Source organism: Lepus europaeus, chromosome 9, assembly GCF_033115175.1.
Source record: "Lepus europaeus isolate LE1 chromosome 9, mLepTim1.pri, whole genome shotgun sequence".
Lineage (NCBI taxonomy): Eukaryota > Metazoa > Chordata > Mammalia > Lagomorpha > Leporidae > Lepus > Lepus europaeus.
Genome location: NC_084835.1, coordinates 7565577 through 7590673, shown reverse-complemented (window position 1 = coordinate 7590673; position 25097 = coordinate 7565577). Strand labels below are relative to the sequence as shown.

The window sequence follows — 25097 nt, the reverse complement described above, 5'->3', positions numbered from 1 at the left end:
CTTCTTTATAAAAATTCTGTTCCTCACACTGTCACCATCCTTGCTTATACTAATAACTTAGTAAGTTAACCGTTATGACGTAGCGGGCATTTTGTTCCAAGCCTTTACTTTCTCCGTCGCCTCCACTGATCGTGTATAACCGTTATGATGGTCTGGACCGTCCGACTCCAGGCACGCCCCGACGTGCGACCCCGCCAGGCGTCGCGAAAAGCCCAAAGGGCGAAGACAAGGCGAATGCCCGGGCCAGGGCTTGTGGGCACCGGGGGAGGCTCGCAGCCTTTCGTCATCTCAACGACACAGGGCAGTACCTGAGGGGTTACTCCACGACGGGGCAGACCAGCCGAGGTCGGGGTGCGTCGCCCCAGAGCGTAAGCTGGGCCGCTCGGGCCTCCAGACCAGGCCGCGGGGCCTCGAGAGTCGACCGCTGCCGCTTCACTCACCCGCGGCGAAGCCGTCGCCGCCCGCCGCTTTCGGCTTTTCCCGCCAGCCGCGACGTCGCTCTGAGGTCAGCGAGGCGCGCCGCGCCGTGACGTCAAAGCCGCGCGCCGGAAGTGGGCAGCCTCGGGGTCCCTCCGGAGGCGGCGCGCGAGGCCCGAGGCTGGCACGGAGATCGGTGCCTGACGGGCCGAGGGGCGTGAGCAGGCCCGCGCCCAGAGAGGGAATTTTGCACCCCGGAGAAGAGCAAGCCGGCCACCCGAAGCCGGGAGCCGGCTTTCAGGTAGGATGGCGGGGCCGGAGCTGCTGCTCGACTCCAACATCCGCCTCTGGGTGGTCCTGCCCATCGTTATCATCACTTTCTTCGTGGGCATGATCCGCCACTACGTGTCCATCCTGCTGCAGAGCGACAAGAAGCTCACCCAGGAACAAGTGTCCGACAGGTCAGCGGCCCCCTGCCCTGCCGCCCCCGTGACCTTGGGGGTCCATCGCGTTGCCTCTCGGGTCGCGCCGCGCGCCCGCTGGCCGGGCGGCCTGGACCGTTACCCTGGCGTCCCTCCGTCGTCCGGTGTACGTGGGATGATAACCGTGCGGGCGTGGGGGTTGGACGGGTGATGCCCGTAGGGCCCCCAGCACGGGCAGTGTCGGGCGCCCTGGCGGCGCAGCCCGCGTCCCGGTCTCTCGAGCCTAGGACCTGCCCTGCCCTGGCCGGACTTGTGCCTGTAGCGTCCGGGACGCCCGCGCCGACTGACGGCTGGAGCAGGCCGAGGTGCTGGGTGAAGCGCGCTTGCCAGCTCGCCCGGCGTCCCTGGCCGTGTCGGGGCTGTAATTCTCACTTCGGCTCCCAAGGTGGAGGCAGCGGCTTCCCCATAGCTTCGTTCCAGCACCTGTCTGCGGAGACGGGAATTATTTGGGAATTTGGGATGATTGACGTGCGATCTGGACTTGCGCCCCTCCCTGTTCCTCTGAATAATTATGTCCGGCTCCTATATGCTTGACCACTGCCTGTCACCTGCTGATCTCACATTTTAACAGACAGCAAGCCAGGCCTTAGAAGCTGACATTGGCACGTTGAAACTTAATCATGTTTTTATCATATTTTTTTTAACAGTTACATTTTGTGGCGAGTAATACTGGATTTCCCTAATTCAGAAATTCCTCTAAATTCAAAATATGGAGGTAGAAAAAAGTTAAATAGGCGAAATATTCAGTATGTAACAGCACAAGTGCTACTTGAATGGGACGACTGAAGTTTCCGGAACACTGCTGGATCGTTTCGGTTGTTTTATTAAATATTTAAAACTCAAAGCAACTCTGTAAGCTCAGTACTGTTGTTAACTATAGAAACCGAGACTTGAAGAGGCTACATCATCACACCCAGTGATGTTCAGGAATCTGTTTTTTCTGTAGAATGTATTTATTTGCGAGAGAGCGTGCCCCCCCGACTGCTGGCTTACTGCCCAGGTGCGCTCACCAGGGAGGGGTCAGGGACTCAGCTGGGGTCTCCCACGGGGGTGGCAGGAGGGCCGTGCCCTCTGCCTCCCAGGATCTGAATTAGCTGGAAGCCAGGTCCAGGGCCTTAGCTGGGTACTGAACCCAGGGACTATGACATGGGTCCAGGCATCTCATCTTCTGGTCCCCGAGTCTAGGGCTCTTTGCAGTACACCACAGAGGCCACTTGATTATTTGTGACATCAGTATTAGGAGTGACCACAGCCAGCTCCCTGGAGCTGTAGAAAGGCAGGCTACAGAGAGATGCCAAGAGAAGGGAAGCAAACATTGACCATTCACTGATGCCTGTAAGTTATTACAGTACATAAAAAATGTGCCCCTCCCCCAAGTGCAAGCATGGGTCTGAGGCTCAGATAGTGCACTTTGGTGAGATCTTCCAAGGCATTGTGGGGCGTGGAATGCTGTGTGTGCTTCATGCTGTTTGCAGCATTCAGGGATGCTAAGATCCCTCACCAGTAATGATTGACAGTTAGGTGGCAGCACTCCCCCGCCCCATCATCTGACAGAGTTCCCCTAGAGGGCAGGACCACCCCCTGGGAAAGCACTCTCTGATCATCATTTGAACTTGGGTCAAGTGCCATGTGTTCTGAAACAGCCCAACTCCAGGGCAAAAGGTGTCTTTTAGCTGTAAGCGTCTAACTACAGTATACATTTCTTTTAGCCTGAGTGGTCACAAAATAGAATGGTTTCTTAAATTATTAAGATCTTACTGCCTGGAAACTTAAATAAAATGTCCTTTTTTCACTTCATTTTGAAGTTTTAATTTGAAAGAGTTACAGAGAGAGGGAGAAGGCAAGAAGGAGACGGAGAGATCTATCAGCTGGTTCTCTCCACAAATGGCCACAACAGCCAGGGCAGGTCCACGCCAAAGCCATGAGCCTGCAGCTCCATCTGGGCCTCCGCATGGGTGGCAGAGGGCCAAGCACCTGAACCCTCCTCAGCTGCCTTCCCAGGTGCGTTAGCAAGGACCTGCATCGGAAGGGCAGCATCCGGGACTCCAGCAACCGCTCATGGGAGATCCTGGCATCACAGGCGGCAGCTTCACCTGCTGTGCCACAGTGCTGATCCCAAAATGTTCTACTATGTACTATATTAAACCCAAAATGGAAAATACAGGAATGGATTAGACCAGGTTTGGAGACACGAAGGTGTGCAGAAAGTGGTTCTCAAACGAAGCCTGGACTCGAAAACGGCAATCACAGAACCTTACAGTGTGGGAATCTGGACTTTAAAGCACTGAGTTCAAAACTGAAACTTTGTTCTGAGAAAATGTCTCACTTGCAGATTGCCAAAGCTCTATCCTTGTAACCACTACAAGGACATTTCCAGATTATCACGGAAATGAGAACACAAAGTCAGAAACTTCCTGTAAGATTTGCAGACCACAGAGAATCTGGCTGTGGGTTTCTGATGGAGACGCGGAGGGTTTGGCACGTACAGGATGACTGAAGCTTACCGTGAGTCAGGGTTTCAGGATTTCAATGATCAACTCCAGTTCTACAGAACTGTTCATGTGTAGGAGACGTAGCTGATTTTCTGTCCACCTCAGTGCCTGGAAAAGGCCTTGGTTAATAAAGTGATCAAGTTCTTCTTGAAGCCCTAGTGCGTGTCCCGCTCACTGCTGTACGCTGTGGGATTCAGAGTAAGACACAGGCAAGACCCTGCTCTCCGCGAGTTTGTGTCCGAGTGATGAATCACGCAAAGCGAAAACAGGGGATGCCTTAAATGCAGAGCCTAGGATATGCTGCGTACACAGGAGATCACTGTGAAGGTGATAATATGTAAAAAACACCTCAGGTTAGAACCCTTCGCTATTTTCTTTGTGTGGTTTTTTTGTTTTGTTTTGTTTTGTTTTGTTTTGTTTTTTTGACAGGCAGAATGGATAGTGAGAGAGAGAGAGACAGAGAGAAAGGTCTTCCTTTTCTGTTGGTTCACCCTCCAGTGGTCGCTGCAGCCGGCGTACCACGCTGATCCGAAGCCAGGAGCTTCTCCTGGTCTCCCATGCAGGTGCAGGGCCCAAGCACTTGGGCCATCCTCCACTGCACTCCCGGGCCACAGCAGAGAGCTGGACTGGAAGAGGGGCAACCGGGACAGAATCCGGCACCCTGACTGGGACTAGAACTGGTGTGCCGGCGCCACAGGCGGCGGATTAGCCTATTGAGCCACGGCGCTGGCCGTTCTTTTTTTTTTTTTTTTTTTTTTTTTAAGATTTATTTATTTATTTGAAAGGCAGAGTTACAGAGGTTCACTTCCCAGATGGCCACAATGGCCAGGGTTGTACTAGGAACTCCATCTGGGTCTCCCACGTTGGTGCAGGGGCCCAAGCACTGGGGCCATCTTCCACTGCATTCTCAGCGCATTAGCAGGGAGCTGGACGGGAAGTGGAGCAGCCGGGACTCGAACTGGTGCCCATATGGGATGCCTGCACCACAAGCAGCGGCTTTACCTGCTGCGCCACAGCACCAATCCCCCACTTTGCTCTTATCAAATACAGTGGCGCCCTACTGCCTCGTGTAGTTGTCTACGCGCAAGCTTTCCTTCAGCACGCTTCCTCGACTTTCCAGGCCTTTCCTCAGGTCCGCAGACAGCATCTGCTGCTGCTGCAGGGCTCTGTGTCCCGCCAGCTCGTCCTGAGGATTCCGGCGGAATCGCTCATCCTTGGCAACACTTGCTTTCTGACCTCACTGCCTGGACTTGACTGGCCACCCATTAGACACTGGCACGATACCACCCGCTCTTCCCCAGGATGTAGCAGCTGGTTTCACATGTGTTCCTGTGAACGTGTGATTTCTTCCCCTCACTAGACTAACTTTGGTGAGATATTTGCATTTTGACTAGAGGGTTTTTTGGTTTTTTTTTTTTTTTTAAGATTTATTTATCTGAAAGAGTTACAGAGAGAGAGTTGTCTCTTTGCCTTTCAAATAAATTTTTTAAAGAAATTTTTCAAAACAAGTATTTGTTCAAAGAAAGACTCAATCAGTTATTGCACAGAATACAAATGGAAGCTTAGAGACTCACAATGGTTTGCCCAAAGAACACATAGCTAGTAAGTGGCAGATTTCTTTATTTGAGGGGCTGGTGCTATGGCACAGTAAGCTAAGCCTCCACCTATGGCACTGGCATCCCATAAGGGTGCCAGTTCGTGCCTTGGCTGCTCCACTTTGAATCCAGCTCCCTGCTTATGGCCTGGGAAAGCAGTGGAGGATTGCCCAAGTGCTTGGGCCCTGCACCCATGTGGGAGACCTAGAAGAAGCTCCTGGCTCATGGCTTCAGATCAGTCCAGCTCTGGCCGTTGCAACCATTTGGGGAGTGAACCAGCGAATGAAAGACCTCTCTGTCTCTCCCACTAACTCTGCCTCTAAATAAATAAATAAAATCTTTAAATAAGTAGCAAAGACAAGACTCAAACCCATCTAGGCAGCTGCATGCTGAAATCAGTACCTGCTGGTCTAGCCCTGGTGCTTCCTATGGTCAGTGGTAACGGATGCGTTTGGGGGGTTGCTCTTTGTAATTTCCAGTCTATAGACTGATGCTGTTGTAGTATGTTTTGATTGCACTGTTTGAATGTTGTGCCACTGTCAGATTATAAAAGTCTGTAAGCCTGTCCTGGCAGTCTGCACTTAGCACAGACCAGCATCGGTACAGAGCCATGCTTTTGCTTTAGACTAGCTCACAGGGCACCACGTACTCCACGTCCCCTCTGTGGGCCTGTATGTCAGCTGTACAGCATGACAAGGCCGAGAGAAGCCCGCGGGGGCGCCAGACCTCAGGAAGACGGTCCTGAGGCACTTTGGGCTGGAGTCCATAGAGAAGCAGCTGGAACGTGTAGTGTGGCGAGGAGGCCCCAAGGGTGCTGGCTGCACAGAGCAGGTCACTTTGCACTGGAGACCTCCGTATCCGCAAGGCAGTGGCTCCAGGATCCCCGAGATGTCCAAATCCACGGACACTCCAGTCTCCTGCGCACATCCTCAGGGTTCCTTACCCACCTAATGCAGTATGCGTACCGCGCAGTGCTGCCACGCTGCACTGCGTGGGAATAAAGGCCGTCTGTACGTGTTCAGTACCACGCACTTTCTTCCCAGTTATTTTCCATCTGCAGTTGGTGTCTGGTTGAATGTGAGGACGTGGAGTCCTTGGATGGGGGGGGGGGGGGAGGGAGCCGTACAGTTTGCTTGTGTCCTTCTGCGTTTATTCCCACTTTTCAAGAAGGATTTCCATTGATTTAAGAGCTTTTTCTCGATCCTTTAAACAACTTTTCAAAAGCTAGAAAAAAATTGTATTTTGATCTCTGTTGTGCTTAGCATTTGTATCTTGGCAACACAGTCACCCTGCGCCCTCTAATGATCGACTGTGCACTCTTTGCCAAATGCTTCCATTTACTAATTCAGTAAATGTTTACCGAGTGCTTGCTGCCAGTCTGAATCCTGGGTGGGATTTCCGTTTGCTGCCCGTGAACTCCCAGCAGTCCTGTTTCCACTGCTCTGCACACTAACTGCCCCGTTCCCGTGGGTGCCCTCGCCTTCCACTCCGGCTGCCCCCATGCCCTCTGAGCAGTGTGCAGATGCTGTACTTTCCACTCAGCCCGTCGGGAGAAGCTGAGTGCAATGTCCTAAATCAGAAGCCTTTATTCGGAAACACAGGCACTTCTGAAAAACACCTTTCTGAATTGTGCTCGGATACGTGCATCTTGGAAAGTTTTCGCGCAGAGCTGCTGCCAAGTAGGCCTGCCGTTGCGTTCCAATAGGTCTTCTCCTTCACTCTCGCTCCCTTCTCGCGACCCACTTCTAAAACTCTCATTGTCTTGGTTGTGTTTTTCAGTCAAGTCCTAATTCGGAGCCGAGTCCTCAGGGAAAATGGAAAATACATTCCCAAACAGGTACTCACTTATCTTTTGTTAAAAAGCTCCCCGATTCACTGTGGAGGACAGCGGATACCTGAATGTTTTATGAGGGCCTCTTTGGGGAAAGCCAGAGGCTGGCAGCGCAGTAATTAAGCTGTGGCCCAGCGGTGTTGGCTGTCACCGTGGCCTCACCCTTCTTGAGAAATTGTTTTTAAATGTGACTCAGCTAAAATGTCAGCTCGGCTGCCAAGTGGGCTGACAGCTTGGAGTGCAACAGCGTCTTCCAAGGGCCTCTGCCTACACCTCTGGGACTCGTTTGACAATTTGCTGTGTCACAGTTCTTGGACTTAAAAAGCTTTTTCTCCCCCTGCTAGTCTTTCTTGACTCGAAAATATTACTTCAACAACCCAGAGGATGGATTTTTCAAGAAAACAAAGAGGAAAGTGGTACCCCCTTCTCCTATGACTGGTATGTATGTTCCGTCTGTCACCCTTGGGGGTGACCCTTGGGGGGCAGGGATGGGCATGGCACTGTTGCTTTATTTGAATGTTCAGTGGTAGAAGGTGCTAAGCCAAGGGACCTGAGAAGTCATCTGCTATAGGGAGTTATGGCAGTGTGTTTCTCTTTACCAGGTAAATCTGGGAACTCCAGTGTCTAAGACAGATTTAGGGAAAAAAAGACTGTGGGCTCATGGAGCGGGGAGTCTGGAGCCATTGTCCCTGGCACACTTAGCTTTCCAGCCCCAGCTCCCACCAGGCTGGGTCCTGGTGCCAGCACCTGGGTCTGCCCAGCTCCTGCCTAAGGAGGAGGTACCCACGCTCACCACAGCAGCTGTGCCTGGTGAGCCTGGTTATTTGGTCCACCCTGCAATTTCTGCTGTAACAGAATTTGTACTTGCACTCATACCTGTTGTGAAAGATGCAGTGCGTGAACAAAGCGATGCACTGTCCTGCGTTGCCTCTCCTCCAAGCTGTGCCCTTGTCTCTAGGTGGCTTGAACATCCTTTTCAAACCCATGTACAGGCCCCAGATCTCATTTCAATGAGTCTTTAAGAAAACTTATAAGAAAAATGCTGAAAAGTACTTAACAACGTACTTGACCTCACTAATAATTCATGGAGTTGAAACAAGACCACCTGTAGCTGGCATTGTAGCACAGGAGGAGGTGCCATCAGGATCCCTTATCAGGGTGTGGGTGGAGTCCTGTCTGCTCCACTTCCATTCCAGCTGCTTGCTAATGTGCCTGAGAAAGCAGCTGATGATGGCCCACGTCCTTGAGTCACCAACACCCATGTGGGAGACCTGGGTGGAGTTCCTGGCTCAGCTTCCATGGGGCCCAACCCTGGCTGTTGTGGCCATCTGGGGAGTGAACCAGAGGATAGATGATACCCCTCCCTCCCTCCCTCTCTTTTTATGGCTCTGCCTTTCAAATAAATAACTTTTATATGTTATTTGTTTTTTAAAGATTTATTTTATTTATTTGAAAGGCAGCATGAGGCAGAGAGAAGAGATCTTCCACCTGTTGGTTTACTTCCCAAATGGCCAGGATCTCCATCCTGCTCTCCCGTGTGGTTATCAGGGGCCCAACCACTTGGGCTGCCTTCTGTGGCCTTTCCAAGCAGAGTGGCTGGGCTGAAACCAGCACTGTACTGTGGGACGCAGGGTCTCAAGCGGCAGCCCAGCCGCCCCTGCTGTCGTCACTGTCACCACTACTGGGAGTGCCAGTGGTGGGGCCTCACCGCAGGACAGCCTGACCCTCTCTCACAGTTAGGCACAAACGCCCCAACCTGGAAGTCCTCCGACAAACACATCAATGTGGAAGAGTTAGGTACACATAGCTGTTGGCAGCATCACTTATTGGCAGAAAAAAGTTGTGAACACTCTGGGTTCACCCAGACAGGATCGGTGCCATCTTACAGACACCCACAACATTGAGAGAGAGGTAGTGTACCAGTGTGGCAGTACCATCCACAAAATGGTAAATGTTTTAAGGTGAAGCAGCAGCGTAGTTAGCACAGTGTTCCCTTACTTGGTGTGTCTGTGTATGTATATAGAAGTGGAAGGATATACATCCCACCAAAGAGTGCAGAGACGGGGCTCAGAACTGTCTACGTCATACGTTTCTGTCACTTGAATTCTTTGTTTTACAATTAACTTGTATTATTGTATTTATCACATACATTAAACATTTATAAAAAAAATTTGTAGAAAAACCAGAGCAGGTCTCTACCAACAGAGGTGAAATCTCGTGGTGTCTTGTGCTCTCGCCTCAGATCCCACCATGCTCACTGACATGATGAAGGGCAACGTGACCAACGTCCTCCCCATGATTCTCATCGGTGGTTGGATCAACATGACGTTTTCAGGCTTTGTCACAAGTAAGTTGCCAGCCCAGCCACCCTCAGGTTTCCTCCCTTCCCCATGTGTCTGCTCTGAGACCCTGATGACCCAGGACCCGTGTTTGGCTTTTGTTTCTATGGAAGCTGATGATATTCTTTGAACAAAAAAAATTAATGCACTGTGATTTTGTAGCTCTTCTTCCAAAAGACTCCTGAGTTTGGGATGCGGATGCTTTTTTAGTAACAGAGACTCAGATTTTGAGTGACGTGCATGACGGCTCTGTCAGATCTAGTGTCGTAGCTAAGTAGCAGCTAGGAAAGCCTGTTCCTGTTTGACTGCATTTGCTAGGTACTGGGGTGACCTCTGTGCCTGTCGGTGTGTAAGCTCATCTTCTGCATTGAGACCAGCAAGTTTCTTGGTCTGTGTGTCCCGTGCAGTTGAGCCGGTTGGTGCAGGCTTTCTTCCGCGCTGGAAGAAGCTGCCTTGGACTCTGTGCTTCCTCAGCGGCCCAGACGCTGCTGTTACCGAGGGGACGGAGCAGAGACGTTCGATGGCTTTTTCTTCAGGAATGGCGGCACGTTTCCTCGTGGAAGTCATTTTCTGAAAGTCAGGTTCCCAGCTCCTCAGGGAAGGAGCGCAGGCATTCACGCTTCAGCTGCTCTAAAAGTAAAGCTGTTGGGGCAGATAGGAATTCTTCTTTCTCCTCTGCAGCCAAGGTCCCGTTCCCGCTGACCCTCCGTTTTAAGCCTATGCTACAGCAAGGAATCGAACTGCTCACTTTGGATGCATCCTGGTAAGAACCTCCTTTTATTTAATCAAAACAAAGCCAAAGGCTAAAACCAGTGTCTCTTGAACAGGATTTGCAGTTTGCATCCTTCGGTGGAATAGGTTTTTAGCGTTTTTTTTCCAGGGGCCAGCGCTGTGGCATGGCAGGCAAAGCCACCACCTGCGGTGCTGGCATCCTGTATGGGCACTGGTTCAAGTCCTGGCCAGCTCCGTAGTAATGCGCATGGGAAGGCAGTGGAGGATGGCCCAAGTCCTTGGGCCCTTGCACCACATGGGAGACCCAGAAAAAGCTCCTGGCTCCTGGCTTCGGATCGGCCCGGCTCCAGCCATTGCTGCCATCTGGGGAGTGAATCAGCAAAAGGAAGACCTTTCTGTCTCTCTCTCTGCAAATCTGCCTTAGGCTAATCCTCCGCCTGCGGCGCTGGCACCCCGGGTTCTAGTCCCAGTTGGGGCACCGGTTCTGTCCCAGTTGCTCCTCTTCCAGTCCAGCTCTCTGCTGTGGCCTGAGAAGGCAGTGGAGGATGGCCCAAGTGCTTGGGCCCTGCACCCACATGGGAGACCAGGAGGAAGCACCTGGCTCCTGGCTTTGGATCGGCGCAGCGCCGGCTGTGGCAGCCATTTGGGGGTGAACCAACGGGAAAAGGAAGACCTTTCTCTCTCTCTCTCTCACTGTCTAACTCTGCCTGTCAAAAAAATAAAATAATAAATAAATAAATTTCTGAAGATGCCATGGCTAGATTATGGGAACTTTTTTTTTTTTTTTTTTTTTTTAAGTTTTATTTATTTGAGGGGCTTGTGCTTTGGCATAGTGGCATAATGAGCTAAGCCTCTAACGATGGTGGCAGAATCCCATATCCTGGCTGCTCCACTTCTGATCCAGCTCTCTGCTATGGCCTGGGAAAGCAGAAGGTGGCCCAGGTGCTTGGACCCCTGCACCCGTGTGGGAGACCAGGAGGAGGCACCTGGGTCTTGACTTCAGATCAGCCCAGCTCCGGCCATTGCAGCCATTTGAGGATTGAACCACCAGATGGAGGACCTTTCTCTTTCTCTCCCTCTGTCTGTAACTCTGCCTCTCAAATAGATAAAATCTTCAAAAAAAAAAAAAATTTTTTTTTTATTTATTTGAAAGGCAGCTCTACAGAGAGAAAAGGAGAGATATTCTATCGGCTGGTTCACTCCCTGAATGGCCACAGTGGGTGGCACTGAGCCAGGCCAAAGCCAGGAGCTTTGTTCAGGCCTCCCATGTGGGTACGCGGGCCCAAGCACTGAAGCCATCCTCAGCTACTTTCCCAGGTGCATTTTCAGGAAGCTGCATTGGAAGTGGAGCAGCCAGGACTCAAACCAGCCCCCACACGGGATGCCGGCATTGCAGGCGGCAGTGGTGTTGGAAGGAATCCAGACACAAAGAGTAATGGGCCATGGGCCGTGGGCGTCACCCGTGGTAAACCTGAGCCACGACAGTTAGAACAGAGGGGCAGTCGACCAGAAGCTGGGCGCAGCTCCACCACACACAGCTCTGCTGGCGGAGAAGAGCTGTACATTATCTGGATGGCAAGCTCCTACTAGACTTCTGCCCCCACTCTCCTTTGAGAAAAGCTCATTTAACTTTTCTCGGCATCTGGGTAAGCGTGTGCCTGACGTGCTCACTTGGACAGAGGGTGGGCCGGAGCCTGTGTGTAGTTACCGTGGCAGGTGGGTCAGCAGTGTCACGTGCTCACAGGCCCTTAGACCCTGCTGTTACGTGGCCCTGGTGCTGGAATGAAGTGTACAATGCTTCTGCGTATCATGTTCCATACTCCTTTTAGCCTGTCTTATACACATACATATTTCTTTCTTGGGTTCAGGGTGAGAAGCCTCAGGAGTAAAGAAAAGCCCACAGCTTGGAAGGCTCGCCCAGCAGTGTTACCCTCAGCTTTGCCAGGATTTCTGAAAGTTGCCTCTGATGCTAACATCTCTGATGGCATCTCTAACAGGAGGCCTCTGTCTCTGAGCCACAGAGATAGAGAGAGAGAGATCGATCTTCCATCTGCTGATTCAGTCCCCAAATAGCCACACTAGCCAGGGCTGGCCAGGCTGGTGTCCCCCGTGGGCCATCTTTCACTGCCTTCCCAGGTGCATTAGCAAGGAGCTAGATGAGAAGTGGAGCAGCAGCAGGACCGGAGGCGGCTCTCTGATATTGGATGCCATTGTCACAAGCTGAGGCTGAACCTGCTCTGCCACGACACCGGCCCCGGCAGTGTTTACTTAGCATACGTCTGTGGTGGGAAGAATACCTGAGAATACCTTCACACGTGTATTTCCTTCTTGGCTGTGCTTTGTCTCACAAAGCCTGTCCCAGGGAACTTCTTCACGCATGCTGGCCAACTCTGGGGTGAGAATGTGTGGAGCCCTTGACTCGAGTCAGTGCCCACACTGTCTGCCTTTGCCTTGCCAGGGTGAGTTCTGCATCCTGGTACTTCCTCAACGTATTTGGGCTTCGGAGCATTTATTCTCTGATTCTGGGCCAAGACAACGGTAAGAAGCAAGTCGGGTTTCAGGCGCAAATAGCTGCACAGCAGGGTCCTGCAGAGCACACACGTGATGCTGTCCGCTAGCACACTCACATGCACTGTTTTGTTCTTGCGTGTCTGAGGGGCGCTGGCAGAGCTCAGAGTTCCAGGGCGCAGACAGGAAATCTGCATTCTCCCTGGCCGTTCCAAGCCTGAGCCCTTCTGGGCGGGATCCCAGAGCAGCAGCCTGAGCCCGTCACCTGGAGCTGGGAGCAGGCCCGGTCTGGGCAGTGAGTGTGTTAGACCCCTGCCGGTCCTCGTGCTGGCTGTCTAGTGACCGGGACCTCCCGTGGGCTACCTGACCACGCTGGTCCTCCGAGTGCTCTTCTCTAAGCAGGCACCCTAACCCCTCACGGGCAGGGTGCTAGGACCAGATACGTGGACACACACTGGAAGTAAGTGGAGTGCATCCTTCAGTTAGCTCTGCTGGCATCACTGCCATATTTCAAGAGAGGTAAGGGACTTTGCCAGCGCCATATAGCCAGTGGGGGACAGGGCCCGTGAGCCACCCCTGACGCCCGTTCTTGCCAAGCCCTAGCCCTCCCGTCTCTGTCTTACCTTGCAGCCGCTGACCAGTCACGGATGATGCAAGAGCAGATGACTGGAGCAGCCATGGCCATGCCTGCAGACACCAACAAAGCCTTTAAGGTGCGCCCCATTGCCCTTGGCCTTCAGAGCTGTAGGACTGCACTGCTCCCTTGTTTGAACCTGTAGTTGGCAAAAATACACATTACTTGTTGCTGAAACAAATCGTGTAGTAAGTGAATTAGAGGTTCTGTTTGCTTTCACTGAGTTTTAAGTGCTCAATGGATTCTCAAACTGCAGCCCAGCCAATGACGTACCAGGTAAACATTTGGAGTCTTTTAAACCTTTTTGGAAAATGTAAACATGAAATATAAATTATATCCAAAAAATCAGTACTTAAAGCCTTTTCATGACTCTGCAGTTTGTAAAATCCCATATAATTTTTGTACTGCAAAATCTCAATAATTTTTTTAATATTTATTTTTATTATTTATTTGAAAGGCAGTTAGAGTTAGAGAGAGAGAGGGACAGATTCACGCCCCAAATGGCCGCAACGGCCAGAGCTATGCCAGTCTGAAGCCAGGAGCTTTTTCCAGGTCTCACACATGGGTGCAGGGCCCAAGGAGTTGGGCCATCTACTACTGCTTTCCCAGGCCAGAGCAGAGAGCTGGACTGGAAGTGGAACAGGTAGGACTCAAACCAGCACTCTTACAGGATGCTGGCATTGCAGGCGGCAGCTTTACCTGCTACGCCACAGCACCCGCCCCTCAGTCTTTCATGGTAAAAACTGGACACAGAAGGGGAATTCCTCATCCTGACGAAGGACATCTCTGAGAACCACACAGCTGACGTTCTGCTTGGACACTTGGAGTTTTCCCCTGAGACTATGAGCCAAACAAGAATGTCTGCTCGTGCGGCTTCTAAGTAACACTGTGTTACATGTCCCAGCCAGGGCAGTTAGGCAAGAAAAATGACTACAGGTCATCTGGATTAGGAAGGAAATACAGCTCTCTTTGCAGGGCACAGCATCCTAAGTGCCCACAGCGCCAGCATCCCACGTGGGCAGCAGTGCACGTCCCGGCTGCTCCACTTCTGGTCCGGCTCCATACTCATGCACCTGGGAAGGCAGCAGAGGGTGGCCCAGGTCCTCGGGTCCCTGCACCCATGGGGGAGACCCGGAAGCACTCCTGGCTTTAGCCTGGCCCAGTCCTGGCCGTACTGGCCATTTGAGGAGTGAAGCAGCAGATGGAAGAGATCCCTCCCTCCCATAGAAAATATTTAGCAATAAATCTAACAAAGGGAAAGCCAAACTTATATACTAAAGATTTCAAAACAGTGCTGAAGGAAATTCTTTTTTTAAAGATTTATTTTATTTATTTGACAGGGAGAGTTACAGAGAGATCAGGAGATACAGAGACAAAGAGATCTTCCACCTGCTGTTTCGCCCTCCAGATGGCTACAATGGCTGGGGCTAGGCCAAACCAAAGCAGGAGCCAGGAGCGTCTTCTAGGTCTCCTACGTGGGTGGCGGGGGCCCAAGCACGTGGGCCATTTCTGCTGCGTTCCCTGGGGTATTAGCAGGAAGCTGGTTGGGAAGTGGGGCAGCATGGACTTGAACCAGTGCCCATGTGCGATGCCAGCTCTGCAGGTGGCAGCTTAACCCTTGCAGTACAATGCCAGCCCATGCTGAAAAAAATCAGAGACCAGAGTAAACAGAACGGTGTTCATGCTCATGGTTGGAAGAGCTCACGCTGTTGACACAGTGTTGACACAGTCCCTGTCAAAATCTCGCCTTTCGTAGAGAGACTGAGAAGCGGATCCTAAAGCCTGTGTGGATAAGACAGTAAAGGCAAGGAGAGATACCAAGACGGCGGAATAGGGAGGGACTTACTGCTCTAGTCTAGGGGAGATACGTTAAGAAGGCATGTAGAGTGAGGGAGAGAACGGCAGGGGAAAACTCCACACAAATTAGAGGGACACAGTGGATCTGCGTGGAGGGTGTGAACACGCACAGCTCAGGACCCCAGCCGCAGGAGCCTCAGCAACACCTGTGGGGAGTGAGGCGAGACCAGACTGCAGCAGCCCCAGCCACTGGCGATGAACTCCAGGGAGAGCCTGCCCCGAATTTGGCTTAGAACCCTGCGGGGGCTGGGGTCAGCGCTGCTTCTAGTCACGGCTGCTCCTCTTCCCATCCAGCTCTCTGCTATCGCCTGGGAAAGCAGTAGAAAATGGTCCAGGAGCTTGGGCCCCTGCACCTGTGTGTGAGACCCGGAAGAAACTCCTGGCTGCTGGGTTCAGATTGGCTCAGTTCTGGCCATTGTGGTCATTTGGGAAGTGAACAAGTGGGTGGAAGACCTTTTTCTCTCTTTCCATCACTGTCTAACTCTACCTCTCAAATAAGTAAATAAAATCTTTAAAAAAAAAAGAACCCTGTGGGGGACAGTACACCTGCCAACCTCCAGAGAAAAAGGGGGAGCACATTTCTCTCCCGACCACTGGCACCAGTGTGTTTAGCCTAGAGAGGGTGGGTGCCATTTTGGACATGTGCAACAGCTGCCTAGCTCGTGACTGCACGCCCAGCATCCAGCCGAGAGGAGATGCAAAGTCTGCTGGGAGGAAGGATGGGGCTGGGTGCTCGTGACTAGGAGCTTTGTGTGCTGGGACTGTGAAAACACTGTGGCTGCGTCTGAGGGCGCAGGGTGAGGCTGGGGCTTTGGGCTGCTCCACATGCTAGGGGCTCCCTGATTCCCTGCTGAGGGTCACTGCGGCAGGATCCGTGCTCACACGGAGGACTGCATGGATCCTGCGTGTGGTTCTTGTGCCAGTGCAGACAAATATTATACCCCCTGGGGCTAGGACCCGGCACTGGCCTCCTTGCAGGAGAGGAGGTGAGCGAGAGACTGCCACCAGAGCAGATTAAACCTCCCCTCTGATTAAAAAAGAAGATTTACCACACCCAACTTGGGTGTCACCCTGGACACTCCCTGCCTTAACAGAGCTCCCCAGCCACACCCAGCACACGCCTCAGGGTATTCATTGAAAAGAGTGGACCCTCCACTAAGCCACAGAGGCCTAATCCAAAGGTAAAAGCCCTCCTGGGGAAAAAAAAAAACAAACAAGTATCTCCACAATGCCTAAAAAGAAACCCAACAGCCAGCACTACCGGTGCAGCAGGTTAAAAGCCAGGCCTGCAGCACTGGCATTTCATATAGGCGCCAGTTCTGGTCCCAGCTGCTCCTCTCCCCTTCCCTCTCTGCTGTGGCCTGGGAAAGAAGTAGAAGATGGCCCAAGTCCTTGGGGCCCTGCAGCCACGTGGGAGACCCAGAAGAAGCTCCTGGTTTCGGATAAGGAAGACAACGTGACGCCTTCAAAGGAACGCACCAACACTTCAGTACTAGAATGTGAGAATGAAGACTGAAGAAATGCCGAAAGCAGAATAAAAAAAATTGATCGTAGGATCACTTAGAAGTCATCAGAAGCTGTCTTTTTAAATGAAAGTAGTATAAGATGCTTTCTGATTCAAGAAATTCCTTATTAAACTGCTTTCTTACGGTCCATTCTGCTGTAGCATAAAAAAGATCCTGCGTTTGAATAACCACCAGCAGGTGACCAGTCACGAGGGAACCACTTCTCAGTTTCCAGTCTTTTTGCTTATGTTACAACAACTTACAAATGTTTAGTTTTTGTATCTAGTCTCTGATTATTATAATGTTTATAGTTTATTTTTACCAAAGAAATGCAATTCATGATAAAGTATTGCAGAATAAACAGTTTTATAGCCAAAAAAAAGTAAGCAAGCAAATCCACAAATTAGAGAAATTCATACATGACATGCGCTCTGTGGGGGATGCAGGTCTGGCAAGTGGTGGCTTCCCCCACTGCACCACATTGCCCACTTTAAAAGGAAAACTTCGATGAAGCAGTAACATGAAGGGCCAGTGTTGTGCCACAGTGTGTTAAGCCACCACATGGGACCCAGACATCCCAGTACAGCACTGGCTCAAGCCACCGTTACTGCACTTCTGAATCAGCTCCCAGATAACACACCTGGTAACCAGCAGACAATGGCTCAAGTACCTGGGTTCCTGCCACTTGTGTGTGAGACCTGGATGGGTTCCCTGGCTCCTGGCTCCTGGCTCCAGCCTGGCCCGGCCCTGGCTGGGACAGCAGTTTGGAGAGTGAACCAGTAGATGGAAGATTTCACTCTTTCTTTCTGTCGCTTTTCAAATAATTTTTAAAAAGATTTATTTGAGGCCGGCGCCGTGGCTCACTAGGCTAATCCTCCGCCTTGCGGCGCCGGCACACCGGGTTCTAGTCCCGGTCGGGGCACCGATCCTGTCCCGGTTGCCCCTCTTCCAGGCCAGCTCTCTGCTGTGGCCAGGGAGTGCAGTGGAGGATGGCCCAAGTTCTTGGGCTCTGCACCCCATGGGAGACCAGGAGAAGCACCTGGCTCCTGCCATCGGAACAGCGCGGTGCGCCGGCCACAGCGCGCTACCACGGCGGCCATTGGAGGGTGAACCAACGGCAAAGGAAGACCTTTCTCTCTGTCTCTCTCTCTCTCACTGTCCACTCTGCCTGTCAAAAATAAAAAAAAATAAAATAAAATAAAATAAAATAAAAAAAGATTTATTTGAAAGAGTTACACAGAGAGAGGAGAGGCAGAGAGAGAGAGGTCTTCCATCCACTGGTTCACTCCCCAATTGGCTGCAATGGCCGGAGCTGCACCGATCCGAAGCCAGGAGCTTCCTACCGGTCTCCCACGCAGGTGTAGGAGTCCAAGGACTTGGGCCATCTTCTGCTGCTTTCCCAGGCCATAGCAGAGAGCTGGGTTGGAAGTGGAGCAGCCAGGTCTCGAACTGGTGTCAATATGGGATGCCGGCACTTCGGGCCAGGGCATTAACCTGCTGCCCTACAGCACCAGCCCCAATTTTTTTTTTTTTTTAAGAAAAATAAACATACCATGAGCTAACATTTGTATTATATATTAAATTTTCATAATTCTTAATTTTTTTGAGAGGTAGAGTTACAGACAGTGAGAGACACAGAGAAAGGTTCACTTCCCCGATCCGAAGCCAGGAGCCAGGTGCTTCTCCTGGTCTCCCATGGGGTGCAGGGCCCAAGCACCTGGGCCATCCTCCACTGCACTCCCGGGCCACAGTAGAAAGCTGGACTGGAAGAGGAACTAGAACCCAGCGCTCACTTGGGATGCCAGCGCCACAGATGGAGGATTAACAAAGTGAGCCATGGCACCGGCCCCTCATAATTCTTTTTTAAAATATATTTATTTATTTGAGAGGCAGAGTTACAGAGAGGCAGAGAGAGAGAGAGAGAGAGGTCTTCATCTGCTGGTTCACTCCCCAGTTGGCTGCAATGGCTGGAGCTGTGCCGATCCAAAGCCAGGGCCAGGAGCAGGCGCTTCCTCCCGGTCTCCCACGTCGGTGCAGGGGCCCAAGCACTTGGGCCATCTTCTACTGCTTTCCCAGGCCACAGCAGAGAGCTGGATTGGAAGTGGAGCAGCCGGAACTCGAACTGGCACCCATATGGGATGCCTGCACTGCAGGTGGTGGCCTCACCCACTCTGCCACAGTGCCAGCCCCCATAATTCATTTTTTAAAACCCACTAATTTGAGGCAGAAGTAGTTAGGTTAATATTATCTTTGAGAAGTAGAATCTCTTGTGGAATGTTGCCAGTTCCATCTATTAATGGCTTCCATTCAAATGACTACTTGCCAAAGCAGTTTTCTGGTTCACACTCTCCACGTCTTTCTTCCAATGATGGAATCATCAGAGTGCCAGATTCCTGGACTCCCACAGACTGGAATGAGATTCCATCGTGTACTGAACATAAGGTTGGGCACATGTTCTCAGGGCCTTTGGAGATGTTCCCAGCTACTTCCATCAGAGCCTCTAACCCTGCACAGCGGAACCAGATGAAAGTCCTTGATGAAAGGGCTCCGAATCACAGAGCTCTAATTTGTCCCTGTGTGTCCCCCAGGGCTGGTGGGCCCAGAGGGCCTGGGCTGACAGGTCCCACACTGGGGCTCTGGAGTCCCATTCCCTGCCAGCTCCAGTGACCTTGAACAAAGTAGTTATGCCCCCCCACCCCCGCCGTGCCCTTGGCCCCCTTTTCTATGCATTGAGGGGGAGGGTAGGAGGCCACAGCTCCCCCCGCTGGGCCAGAATGAGCTTCTGGTCTCGAGGTGGTGGCTAGGGCCAGTCTGGCTGTCGGTGACAAAGTCCTTCTCACCCTGCCCTTCCTCTGCAGACAGAGTGGGAAGCCTTGGAGCTGACCGATCACCAGTGGGCGCTGGAGGACGTGGAAGAAGAGCTCATGGCCAGAGACCTCCACTTCGAAGGCATGTTCAAGAGGGAGCTGCAGACCGCCATATTTTGAAGGCGGAGCGGGGATTTGTGTGTCAGGAGCTTGTAGTAGTGCTTAGCGTGTAACGGGGTCGGAGCTGGAGCCTCGGAATAAAGAGGATGGCGGGCTGTGGTGGGGCTCCTTCTGTCTGAGCGGGGCTCCCCAAAGCTGGGGCCTGGAGGCACCCGGAGCACGCCGGTGACCTGCAGCTGAGCCTGTGTTTTCTGTGTTCCTCCTGTGACTCCGGGCCTGCCGGGCAGAGGGAGCCCAGCTGCTGCGTGACCGTCTCCGACTCTCGGCTCGGGAGCAGCGCCGTCAGTGTGAGCAGCGTCAGCAGCCTGCTTCCTAACCACAGCGTTTGCCCTTTAGTTCCCTCTAGCATTTTTAACTTTCTTTATAAAAGGACCACGTTCTCACTGCCACAAACGTGGACGTTACTGACGAGCAGCCTCAATCTCCCTGTACTGCCCACTTGAGCCTGCAGGCTGGCGTAGAGAGCGGACGTGGCCAAACCTGAGACCAGCTTGAGAGTGAACACCCGGGCCAGGCCCACCGCGCCGTCACACGCACGTCTCAGTGCTGTCCAGGGAAACCGTGAGCCCGCGGCACTGCGCACTCCCAGGTGCCTTTGGGGCCATCACAGACAGGTCGCGTAATGCAGGGTCTCGATCCGACCTCAGAATCCGTGAAATCCGATGGCATCTCAGAGCGCTGTCTCAGTTGAAAGACCTCGTTTCCCAGCTGCCCCAGCTAGGAGGGGGAGCCTGTGCCTCCATGGCAGGAGGGAGAGCCGGCACTTGCCGCAGACAGACGGAGGCCCGCGAGGATTCCTGTCCGGGTCAGCAGCCCCAGGGAAGTGCAGGGCGCCGGTGCTGCCCGGGATGTGGCTGTAATTTGCATGCTGAGCACTGTAATCAAGAACAAACGACTCAACTCTACAATTAAACCCTCCTCTCCCTGCCCCTGCGGTGTTGCCTCTGGCTGGGTACTGGCAGCCCTCTGCCGACAGCGGCCTCTCCTGGGCCAGTGCCCCCTGGTCTCCCGGGAGAGAGCCTTTTCCAAGGTCCTGGGACCTCAGTATCTTGTGGGGCAGTGACAGACTCTCTGAAGGTACTCAGAGTCCTACAGACCCCAGTTTCAACACCCTGACCCTTAACAATAATTGAGATTGCCCCAAAACACATATTAAAGGAGCCAAGGCTCACAAGGGAATTCACCTTTGGCCTGGGCTCAAAAAGCGTTCAGTGCAAAAGGGCTTCCAAGCAAGGGGAACTCACTGAGCAGCGGCCACAAGTGCACGTGTCCATGACCCCTTGAGCCCCCAAAGGCAAGAGCGGGACAGCCTGCACCGCAGGTGGGGCAGAAACACCAGCGAGCAATGGGGGTGACGTCGCCCTCGCTCCCACAGGGCGGCACCAGAGCACGTGCGGCGTCTGCCTGTCATCCACCCGGGACCCGGCTCCTCCCCTGGTCGCACAGCTGGGTGTAAGACGTGCGAATGTCCAGACCCAGCGCGTTGGTGGTAGACACACACATATTTTGCACCAGCAAGTTGCGCAGGAAAGCCAGCTGTGCCGGAGCAGACTGCCGAGCCGGCACGCGAGCCCCAGTTTAGGAAGCAGGGCCGGCTGTTCAGCGTTGGCTGCCGTTCAGTTTGGGGCAGGCACTGAACAAGCCCACTTACTGAGGAGAGCTAAGCATCCAGTCGGCTGCATGACACAACTCGGGACAGCAGGGAACAGAGGGACAAGGGTCAGCTTGGTCACGAAGCTTATAAGGCAAGTAAGGACTAAGTTAGGAACACTGCAGTCGCAGGCGACAAAAACAATTCACCCTGATCTAAGCCACTGAGGGAGGTAACTGGCCCTAGAACCCCCGTGTCCAGTGGTCACTGGCTGCAAGCACGCTGGCTCCAGGGCCTCGACAGGTCATGCAGGCTCAGCGGCAGGGCAGGCATTTTCCACAGCGGTTCAGACTCCGGGGCCCACACTGCAGCTGCCAGGGTTTGGCTGCTGGCTCCTGTCTCTGGCTTCCTGCTCATGTGGATCCCAAGGCAGTGGTGATGGCTCAAGTCATTGGGTCCCTGCTACACATGTGGGAGACCTGGACCGAGTTCCCAGCTCCTGGGTTCAGCCCTGGCCCAGCCCCAGCCATCACAAACATTTGGGATGTGAATTAGCTGATCAGAGATTTCTTTCTCTGTCTCAAAAAAATTAAGTTTAAAAAATTTTCAGGAGCCAGCACTGTGGCATGGCTGGTAAAGCTGCCACCTGCAGTGTCAGCATCCCACATGGGCACTGGTTCCAGTGGCTGCTCCGCTTCCAATCCGGCTCTCTGCTAATGCGCCTGGGAAAGCAGTAGAAGATGGTCCAAGTGCTTGGGCCCCTGCAACCGCTTGGGAAATCTGGAAGAAGCTCCTGGCTTTGGATCAGCCCAGCTCTGGCCATTGCAGCCATCTGGGGAGTGAACCAACGGTTGGAAGGCCTTTCTCTCCCTCACTCTGTAACTCTACCTCAGAAAGAAAGGAAAGAGAGAAATAAAGTACCCCTTTAAAGTTCCAGTGGAAGTCAGGATTGCATTGTGTTGAGCCTGCTTGGGTGATAACCAGATGGCAGCAGCTCCATGATCCACCCTAGGTAAATGCCAAGGACTTATGGTGGGGTCAGGGGTGGGTCCCCAAAGGGAGCCTGGCTGCTGTTGCCAGAAGAAGGTGGCATGGGTGCCAGGCAAGGAAAGAAAAAAATGCTTTTCCATTTAGTCACCCCAACTGGAATGCTCCCCAAAGCAGGCAGCGTCTGCTCCCGGGCAGGGCAGCTCTTTACACTGCCTGGTGCCACGCTGGGACCATCGTCTTCGTGGTTATTAAGATTGTTTACTTGCTTGAAAAGCAGAGCAACAGAGGGAGAGAAGGTTTTCCACTTGCCGGTTCTCTCCCCAGGTGCCCACAACAACCAGGGCTGAGCCAGGCGAAATCCCGGAGCCAGCATACCCTGGGTCTCCCACAGAGGTGGCAGGGGCCCAAGCACGAGGGCGGCCGTCTGCTGCCTTTCCAGGCACACTGCTAGAAAGCAGGATCAGAAACAGCAGCGGGGACCCGGATCAGCACAGGTGTCGCAAGCAGCGGCTCAACCCACCGTCTTCCCCTTCTGCTCCTTCAATACATGTGGAACGGACGGACCCTGCAGGCACTGCCCACCAACAGGGCTCACTCACAGACCTGGCAGTCTGACCACTGCGATCCGTGCCATGACAGGCAGGACCCCAGGGAGGCTGTGTGATGCCCTGTGGGTCGTCTAACCAAGCTACATGATACAACCAAGCCTTCCCGGTGGAGGTGTCTTCCCAACCAAGATGTGAAAGATGGCAAGGAATCTACTGGAGAAACAGGCTAAGGCTTTCTTGCCATAGACAATGATGCAAGGTCCAAGAGCGAAAGCTTCCCAACGAGCCCTGCAGGACCCTCAAGTGCAGGTGGCACCCAGAGCCTGGGCGGGGCGCTTCGCGGGGGCAGAAAGAGTGATGCTACTCCAGGAAGCGGCACTGGGGCCCAGGACAGAGGAGCTTCGACTGGCAGACGGCGTCTTGGGGAAGGACTGGCGGGCAGGGATTCCCTGCTGGGTGGGGACGGAATGACGGGGGCTGCGGGAGTGAGAGCCAGAGGGTGCTGCAGTCCGGGCAGTGGGTGGCACGGAGGCCGAGCACGTCACTCACTCCTTTCTTGCACTGAGTTGCTTTGCCGCTCTCTGAGCACAGCAGTGCAAAGCCTGGCAAACGAGGCTCCCCCTGTTCCTCCCTGTATTCAGCAGGTGCACTGTGGCCAGCTCTCATCTCCAACAATGGAGGCAACAGGGAAACTGAGGCACACAGAGGTTCAGTAACTTGCCATGAAGTAGCCAGGCCACGATGTGAACCCAAGTGTGACTCCAGACCGGGCGCTGTTAACTGCTTCATAATTCTAAGTTCTGAAATGTTTCCAGATTGACATGTCATTCTCCCTCTGTCTAGTAGTCTCAGACAGGGGCTGGTGCTGTGGTGTGGTGGGCAAGGCCGATACCTGCGGCATCAGCATCCCATACAGGCACCAGTTTGAAACCTGGCTGCCTCTCTTCCCATCCCGCTCTCTGCTATGGCCTGGGAAAGTAGTAGAGGATGACCCAAGTCCTTGGGCCCCTGCACCCACGTGGGAGACCCAGAAGAAGCTCCTGGCTCCTGGCTTCAGACCTGCCTAGCTGCAGCCAATCACAGAATGAACCAACAAATGGAAGATCTCTCTATGTCTCTAACTCTGCCTTTTATATAAACAAATCTTAAAAAAAAAAAAAATTCAGACAGGAACAAGGATTCGAGATGGAAACCAAATGCAAAGGAGCGTATTTCTGGACTGGTCCTGCTCAGAACTGACCCATACCTCACTGTGTTTGGAGTCCCCAGAGAAATCACTTCCTGCAGGCCCAGGCTGCGTCCCTGCCCCCCACCCTCAGCCCCAGGAGCAGTCCATGCACCTGGCATTTCTCCTTTAACCCGAAGTGCAGCTGCTCGTAGTTTTTCCTTCGCACCTCATGTACAAAGTGAGTGTTCCATGCGTATTTATTGCAAGAAGGGGAGAAAAGAGAAACTGACGAGTCCTCAGAAGGTCAGGCAGGAAGTTACCAGATCCACGCTCCAGAGCGAGGAACCCCAGGTGCAGCAGGCTGGGCTGAGCAGGCGCCATCAGTGGCTGCACCACGCGCAGGCCCAGCTGCTCAGAGACAAGCATGCAGGTGGCCCAAGGTGAAGACGTGTGTGTGTGTGTGTGTGTGTGAAATACAGATATGCAGACTGTTGCCTCCAGTGTGCTGCTGGGACAAGGTGTGTACACATAAATGCCATCATCAAGATATACTCTCTTAAGAGGTGGACCCCAAGGTATCGCTTTGTAAGGATCACGGAAACAACGAACGCAGTAAGAGATTGGCAGGCAGCTGTCTAGCGAGGCCTCACAGAGGACACACACACACACAGCCACAGCAGCATTCTGTACAACAGCCACAAAGCCGGAAGCAACCCGCCGTCCGTCACCTAACAAACGATGAGAATACGGCGATGGGACATTAGCCAGCCACAAAGAGAAAATGAGGTCCCAACGCTACAACAGGAGGAGCCCAGAACCTTAGCTAAGTGAAGGGAGCCAGCCAAGCCCAGACCAGCAAGTACGCAGTCCTGCTTCTCCAGAGACGTCCGGAACCTGCCGGTCACGGAGTCAGAAGGTCCATCCGTGGCTGCTGGGCACGGGCAAAGGACAGCGGCTAGTGACTGCTGTGGGGTGTAGCCTGCTCTTGGGTCCTGAGAACATTCTGGAACTGCACAACTCTGAATTGACAGAACCACTGTGCTGCCTGTTGGAAGCAGGTGACTAAGGTGAGCAGATCAGATCTCAAAGCTGTTTAAAGGCTGGCCTTTATCAAGGCTTTTAGAATGTAGTCTCTGGGGTCGGCGCTGTGGCACAGCAGGGTAAAGCCTTGGCCTGAAGCGCCGGCATCCCATATGGGTGCCGGTTCTAGTCCCGGCTGCTCCTCTTCCAATCCAGCTCTCTGCTATGGCCTGGGAAAGCAGTAAAAGATGGCCCAAGTGGTTGGGCCCCTGCACCCACGTGGGAGACCCAGAAAAAACTCCTGGCTTCGGATCAGTGCAGCTCCAGCCATTGCAGCCAATTGGAGAGTGAACCAGCAGATGGAACATTTCTTTCTGTAACTCTGTTTTTCAAATAAATAA

General features: G+C 53.0%; 2 protein-coding genes across 7 annotated transcripts in view; one reads left to right on the top strand and one right to left on the bottom strand.

Moving 5' to 3' along the window:
* FANCD2 (FA complementation group D2) overlaps positions 1-460 on the bottom strand; it is a 78352-nt gene extending 77892 nt beyond the window's left edge. For 5 of the 6 annotated variants that reach the window (XM_062200440.1, XM_062200444.1, XM_062200442.1 and 2 more), the window contains exon 1: positions 309-434. The gene's annotated coding sequence lies outside the window, so the exon portion shown is untranslated. The other variant, XM_062200441.1, reaches the window with a different exon arrangement.
* A 90-nt stretch (positions 461-550) lies between these two features.
* On the top strand, positions 551-19474 carry EMC3 (ER membrane protein complex subunit 3). The gene is made up of 8 exons (XM_062200439.1): positions 551-878; positions 6766-6823; positions 7162-7255; positions 9060-9164; positions 9838-9919; positions 12347-12426; positions 13027-13109; positions 19251-19474. Exons 1-8 carry the CDS (start codon positions 724-726, stop codon positions 19377-19379), a joined length of 786 nt encoding a protein of 261 aa, XP_062056423.1. The 5' UTR covers positions 551-723; the 3' UTR covers positions 19380-19474.
* Positions 19475-25097: the final 5623 nt, after the last annotated feature.